Source organism: Miniopterus schreibersii (assembly GCF_964146895.1).
Source record: "Miniopterus schreibersii genome assembly, chromosome: 1".
Lineage (NCBI taxonomy): Eukaryota > Metazoa > Chordata > Mammalia > Chiroptera > Miniopteridae > Miniopterus > Miniopterus schreibersii.
In genome coordinates, this window is record NC_138101.1 from 171,878,056 (window position 1) to 171,886,087 (window position 8,032).

The following is an 8,032-nucleotide window of genomic DNA, read 5'->3' on the forward strand; positions in this document are numbered from 1 at the left end:
CATAAATCTGTATTATTATTATTATTATTATAGTATAGTAAAACAAACAAACATGAGAACTGTTAAATTATGGCATATCCATAGAATAATGCTCTCATATAAAGTGGGATGGGAAGGATTCAAAACTACTGTGCATATTATGTAATTCCAGTTTTATTTTTATTCCTCCAAAAGTTCTTCTAATTTAAAAAAGTTTTGAATAAGTATGATTCAACCTTGACTACAGATACAGTCTTTAAAAATTACAATCATATTCAATAAAATTACTTTGTTAATTTCTAGTGGAATTTCTATAATTTCTTTTGAAATAGTGGTATTACTTTTTATCTCTGTATCCAACATCAGATAGCTTAAGTACCATTAAATCTGAGTAAAGGTGTAGCTCTTGAGGTAAAGAAAATATTTACATTTTTTAGTATTTTAATTTTGAGAAATCCATGAGCATTTACAAAACGAGTTGCTTTTCTCTGTGTAATAAGTAAACATAAACTTGAGTACTTTTTAATTTCCTCCTTAGGGGTTAGAATTGCAAGAGACATCATGTCACACTGCTGAAGCTCGACGAGTTGACGAAGTTTTTGAAGGTGCCTTTATACAAGAAGAATCTACAAAAATGTGTTCTATTAATGGACACTTTGGAAGTGTCCTAACACCCTGTACTGTTTTGCCTGTGAAACTCTATTCTGATGCCAGGAATGTCCTCTCTGGCATAATAGATTCTCATGATAACTTAAGAGAATTTAAAGGTGACCTTGTTAAAGTACTTGTGTGGATACTTATTCAGTACTGCTCCAGAAGATCCAGCATGCAGGAAAATGTTCACAAAACTGAAAGTAAAGGGAACGCATCTCTAATAATCCTGCCCAGTTTGAATACTTCACCACAAACCAAATCCCCAGAAGACACAGTTAGTTTATATTCAGAAACTTTAGATGACTGGTCTGATGATGTTTGGGGTGATGAGCCAACTACCAAAAAAGGAAAGGAAGAAAAAGATCAAGTAAAAGTTTTGCAAAGTATAAATTTGCCTCTTCCAGGATCAGTAGAATCACACATGGTTGGTGATCATTCTGTAGGCAAAGTTCCTGAAAATAGTCTTTACAAAGCAGTTATATTGGGATACCCTGCTGCTGACAAAGGAAAACAAGAAGACGTGGCGTATATTCCTCTCATGGAGTTCAGTTGTTTTCATTCTCACCTGTTAAGCTTACCTAAAGAGTGGACTTCTAACTGTTTGCCTAACTCCAAAATGAGGGAGATGAGCTTACTGTTTCCAGGAGACTGGTACCAGTTTGTCTTAAGGCAGCTGGAATGTTTTCCTTCAGAAGAAAATGTCCCAAATGTACTGGAAGAAATTGCAAAGGACAGAGTTTTAAGAGACTTTTATGTTCATGCAGTAATGACTTGTTACTTTAGTTTACTTGGAGTAGACAATATGGATCCTACTCCTGGTCATATATTGAGAGTTTACAGTGGTGTTTTGCCGTGGTCTGTTGCCCTGGATTGGCTGACTGAAAAGCCAGAACTGTTCCAGCTGACACTGAAAGCTTTCAGGTAATTCACTTTGATTATATACATGTTGTTACAGTGGCAGGAATATGTTGAGAATTTTCATAACCTAGAAGGAGATAAACCTTCATTTCTAATTTTAAAAATAATCACTCATAAAAATGAAAAAGTTGCTTAGTATGTATTGTGATTGTATCAGGAGTACACTTTATTTATACCTCTTTTTGTTTTCTTTGTGTGGGGAACTTACTTTTCATTTGGATTTCTTCACTTTAATTCCCATCATATCTCCCTTTCTATCTGAAATATGTATCATTTCAGTTTAATGTCTTAAAAATATTAATTGAACAAAATCTATTTCATTTATAAAGTTGATAAAAAATTCTTTTTCTCTATTCTTTAGATATACACTGAAACTAATGATTGATAAAGCAAGTTTAGGTCCAATAGAAGACTTTAAAGAGCTAACTAACTACCTTGAAGAATATGAAAATGACTGGTACATTGGTTTGGTATCTGATGAAAAGTGGAAGGAAGCAGTTTTACAAGAAAAACCATATTTGTTTTCTCTGGGATATGATCCTAATATGGTAAGGTTAAAAATGAGTTTTTAAATATTTTCATATATTACCTTAATGAATGGAAATGAGTTATAAAGTATTTGAACTAAGTGATAGCGATATGACATGCTACATATTAATTATAGTTTCAAGGCATTTATAATCATGACTTTATGGCCAACATAGACTAATCTTAAAATGACTGATTAGTTATTATTACAAATTTAATAGGAACCAGTTAAAAATGTTGTGTAGTTGTTGTATAATAACTGATTTATAGGATAGTCAAGTAAATGTAATTTGCTATAGCATATTTGACTGAAAGAATTGTATCTTTATGCTAAATTCAAGTGTAGGAATTACCACTTTGGATTTGACTCCTAGAAGAAATTAATTTGTAAGTGGCAAACTATTTATTTTGCTGACATTTATACTTTATTTGAAGCATATCTGACCTGTGAAAATTAAAAAAGATTTGGTACTTGTTCTCATTGCATTTAAAATGTCATTGAGTATGCACAGTATAAAAGATCCAATGTTATGAGCTTATTAGGGGTTCCATGTCTAGCATTAGAGCCTAAGAAGCTCTGCAGATGTGCAGTTGCCAGTTGGAGGCAGGACTTCAGCGTTTCTCATCTGACTCTCAGCTACCTGCTTTGAGGCTAGGTTCTGGGCCTGTATAGTCAAGATACGAGAACTCCTTTCTGGATAACCCAAGTTACTGGATGGAGGCTTTAACCTGAACATGGTGCCTCTGAGAATATGAGGGCCCTAATCACCCTTGCATAGGGTACAGGTTCCACACTGGGAGAGGCAAGACAAGGTTACTTGTTCCCCTTAGGTTACTGCTCCTCCTCTACCAAGCACTTATCTCCTAAAGCAGAGGTGTCACTCAGAGAGAAACACATCATTGTCTCCCCTTCAGATTCAGAGCTCTGCCTTGGAGATTTTGTGCAAAGAGAGAAGGAAACTATTAACAAAAAGCAAAAAAACAAATCTCTTCCCAAAGGAGCCAACATCATTTGCAAAACAGTGTGGACACAATGAAGCCTAAGATTCTCTCAAAAGCTATGGAGGTTGTGGTGAAAAGTAATTAAGAGGCAGTTGTAAATTCATTCACGATATAAGCTAAACTGTAGGCTGGGTAGATTAACAGAGAGAACCTGGAAAGAAACAGCAAAGAAGAGCCTTCCTGGGGTTAGAACAAATCTCAAACATTGATCTCCAAAGCTATTCTTTCAAAGGAGCCAAATTGGATCAGTCTATGGCACAATTTATGCCCCAGGTTACTGTTGAAAATGTAGAACAATCAGTGGCATTTAACAGCTAGGTGTGAACACTTAACAAAAAGAGCCCTGCCAAAACCACTGCAATCCCATGGTAACAGCATTCACAAGGCTGCTCTACCCAAGGAGCAATATCAAAGACTTAACACTTATCAGGGAGGTAGGGATTAATTTACTAAAGTCATCCAACAACTCACTAAACTAATAAGCAAATAACAATAACAAGCCCTGTAGTAGGGGAAGGAGAGGATCAGTACCCAGAATTGCTATAGTGTTATCTAAAATGTCCAGCTTTCAACAAAAATTATGAGACATGAAAAGAAACAGGAAAGTCTGACCCATATACCAGGAAGAAGAAAAAGACAACAGAAATTGCCTGTGTGAGTGACCAGATGTCAGATTTAACAGAGATTTCAAAGTAGTCATAAATATGTTCAAAAGACTAAAGGAAACCATGCTTTAAAAAATCAAAGTGTGCAACAAAATGGGTATACAAGGAATATACTTCAACATATTAAAGGCCTTATATGACAAGTCCACAGCTAACAACATGCTCAACAGTAAGAAGCTGAAAGCTTTTCCTCTTAGATTAGTAACAAGACAGGATGCCTATTCTTGTCACTTTTATTCCAATATGGTATTGGTAGTCTTAGCCAGAGCAATTGGGCAAGAAAAAGAAATAAAAGGCATCAAAATCAGAAAAAAAGTAAAGCTGTCACTAATTGTAGGTGACATGATATTATATACAGAAAACCGTAAAGACTCCACCAAACTAATTCAGTAAAGTGGTGGGATACAAAATTAATATATAAAAATCCATTGTATTTCTATACACTAATAATGAACTATCATAAAGAGAAATTAAGAAAACAATCCCATTTACAGTTGCAACACAAAGAATAAAATACCTAGGAATAAATTTAACCAAGGAGGTGAAAGATGTGTACACTGAAAAATCTTTAAGACATTGGTGAAAGAATTTGAAGAAGACAAAAATAAATGGAAAAACAGTCCATGCTCATGGATTAGAAGAATTGATATTGTTAAAATGTTCATACTACCCAAAGCAGTCTACAGACTCAATGCAGTCCCTGTCAGATTTTGAATGTCAGTTTTCACAGAAATAGACAAACAACCTAAAATTTGTATAAAACCAGAAGAGATGCAAATAGCCAAAGCAATCTTGAGAAAGAACAAAGCTGGAGGCATCACACTTCCTGATTTCAAACTATATTACAAAGCCATAGTAATCAAAAACAATATGGTTTGACATATAAACAGACATATAAATCAATAGAACAGAATAGAAAGCCCAGAAATAAACCCATGCATATATGGTCAATTAATTTACAACAGAGGAGCCAAGAATATACAGTTGAAAAAGGGCAGTCTCTTCAGTAATCGGTGCTGGGAAAACTGGACAGCCACATGCACATAAACTAATTCAAAATGTATTAAAGATCTGAACATAAGACCTGAAACCATAAAACTCCTAGAAGAAAACATAGACAGTAAACTCCTTGACATCAGTCTTGGAGATGATTTTTTGGCTAGGACACCAAATATATAAAGAACTCATACAACTCAATAGCAAAAAATGATCCAGTTAAAAAGCAGGATCTGAATAGACATTTTTCAAAGAAGATATACAACTGGCCAACAGATGCATGAAAAGGTGCTCACCATCACTTATCAGGGAAATGCAAATCAAAACCACAGTGAGTAATTACCTTATACCTGTTAGAATGGCTGTTATCAAAATGAGAATTAAAAGTGTTGGTGAGGATTTGGAGAAAATGGAGCCTTTGTACACTATTGGTGGGAATGTAAATTGGTGCAGCAACTACTGGAACACAGTATGGAAGTTCCTCAAAAAACTAAAACTAGAGTAACCATATGACCCAGCAATTCCACTTCTGGGTATTTATCTAAAAGATATGAAAACACTAACTTGAAAAGATAAATGAATCTCTGTTTTCACTTCAACATTATTTACAATAGCCAAGATGTGGACGGCAGCCTAAGTGTCCATTGACGGATGAACGGAAAAAGAAAATGCAGTGTGTGCGCGCGCGCGCGCACACAGGAATATTATTGTGTCATGAAAAAGAAGGAAATCCTGCCATTTACAACAGCATGGATGGACTTTGAGGGCATTATGCTAAATGTAATAAGTCAGACAGAGCAATGCAAATAACATAATAATCTTACATGTGGAATCTAAAAATTTTTTTAAAAACCTCATAGATACAGAGAATATATTGATGGTTGCCAGAGGCAGGGGTTGGGGGTGGTGGTGAAATAGGTGAATGTGTTCAAAAGGTATAAGCTTCCAGTTACAAAATAAGTTTTGGGAATGTATTGTACAACATGGTAACTATAGTTAATAATTATTAGTGCCCTGGCTGGTGTGGCTAAGTGGTTAGAGAGTTGGCTCGTGCACTGAAGGGTTGCAGGTTCAACTCCTGGTCAAGGGAATGTATTTGGGTTGTGGGTTCACTCCCCGCCCCCAGTTGGGGCATGTGCGGGGAAGCAACCAACCAATGTGTCTCTCTCACATCAGTGTATTCTCTCACTCTCTTTCCTCCTACTCCTCCCTCCTTCCCTTCCACTCTCTCTGAAAAGCAATGGAAAAAATATCCTCAGGTGAGGAAAACAAAAAAAGAATTATTGTTATTAGTTAATACTGCATTGTATATTTGAAAGTTGCTAAGACAATAGATCTTAAAAGTTCTCATGACAAGATGAAACAAAAATGTTTAACTATGTGTGATGGATGTTAACTAGACTTACTGTGATCATTTCACAATATACAAATATCGAATCATTATGTTGTAGACCTGAAACTAATATAATATTATATGTCAACTTTATCTCAATTTTTTAAAAAGAAGTAGCCCAGCCAGCATGGCTCAGTGGTTGAGCATCAACCTATGATCTAGGAGATCTCGGTTCTCAGCCAGCATGGCTCAGTGGTTGAGCATCAACCTATGATCTAGGAGATCTCGGTTCAGTTCCCAGTTGGGGCACATGCCTGGGTTGTGGGCTCAATCCCCAGTCGGGGGCGTGCAGGAGGCAGCCAATCAATGACTCTCTCATCACTGATGTTTTTCTCTCTCTCTCTCCCTTCCTCTCTCTGAAATCAATAAAGGCATATTTTTAAAAAGAAGTAAAGGAAGGTATGTTGACAATCTCACATCACATAGAGTAAGACTATCAACAGAGATAGAAATCATTTGTAAAGAAAAAAAGAACCAAATGACAAATTCCCTAGAGAGCCGACAATAGATTTGAATTGGTGGAAGAATTAATGAGCTTGAATATTCTACATCAATAGAGATATGCAATCCAAACATGAGAGAAAAAAGAATGAATGAAAAGAGCCTTACAGAAATGTGGGACACCATTAACTGCTGAACATACACATAAGAGGATACCAGAAGGAGAGGAGAGAAAGAAAGGAGCAGAAAAAATTATTTGAAGAGGTAATGGCCAAAAACTTCCCAAATCTATTGAAAAACATTAAATATCCAGGAAGCTCAGCAAACTTCAAGTAGATACCAGTCATTGTATTTAGGGCCCACCTGAGATCTTTTAACTTAATTACATCTGCAAGGAACCATTCCAAATAGGGTCACAGTCATAGGTGCCATGGGATAGGATTGGGATATATCTTCTTTGAAATATGCTGTTCAACCAACTGTAGACCCTTACTTCATACTATATGCATTTATGAACTCAAAATGGCATAAAGACCCAAATGTAAGAGCTAACACCATAGAAATCTTAGAAAAAAGCAAAGGAGGAAATCTTCACAATCTCAAACTTGGCAGTGGATTCTTGGATATTAATGCCAAAAACATGAGAAGCAAAAGAAAAAATAAATAGGACTTCAGTAGTAAAAACGTTTGTGCTTCAAAGGACACCTTCAGAAAGTAAAAAGACAATTCACAGAATGGAAGAAAAATTTGCATATATCTGATAAGGGACCTATTACTGGTATATATAAAGAACTCTTACAACTCAATAATAAAATGACAGATCACCCAGTTTTAAAATGAACAAAAGATCTGTATAGACATTTCTCCAAAGGAGATATACAAATGGGGTAATAAGCACATAAAAAGATGTTTAACATCTTTCATCAGCAAGGAAACGCAAATCAAAATCACAATGAAACACCACTTCATACACACTAGCATGGCTAAAAGGAAAAGGAAAAAAAAATCAGAGAATAAATGTTGGAAGATATGGAGAAATTGGAACTCTAATACAATGGTGGCAGAAATGAGGCAACCACTTTGAAAAACCTGAGTTTCTCAAACGATTGAACAAAGAATTGCCATCTGACCCAGTTATAACACTCCTAGGTGTATACCCAAGAGAAATGAAAACATAGATACAAATAAAAACTTGTACATGGATGTTGATAGCAGGGTTATTCATAATTGCCAAAGATGGAAATAACCTGTTCATCAACTGATGAATACACAAACTGTGGTATATTCATGCAATGGAATATTATTCAGCCATAAAGGAATGAAGTACTTACATGCTCAACATGAATGAACCTTGAAAACATTGTCCTAAGTTAAAGACACCAGTCACAAAAAAACACATATGAAATTTCATATGAAATTTCCAGAATAGGCAAATTTATGGAGTTAGAAAGTACTT

General features: G+C 35.4%; 1 protein-coding gene across 1 annotated transcript in view; it reads left to right on the forward strand.

Annotated features, from left to right (window-relative positions):
* Nucleotides 1-8,032, forward strand: part of PCNX4 (pecanex 4) — a 32,461-nt gene that overhangs the window by 23,149 nt on the left and 1,280 nt on the right. The window contains exons 9-10 of the mRNA XM_081150621.1: nucleotides 518-1,554; nucleotides 1,913-2,099. Of these exons, the coding sequence (XP_081006747.1) occupies nucleotides 518-1,554; nucleotides 1,913-2,099 (1,224 nt within the window). The remainder of the gene's footprint in view (nucleotides 1-517; nucleotides 1,555-1,912; nucleotides 2,100-8,032) is intronic.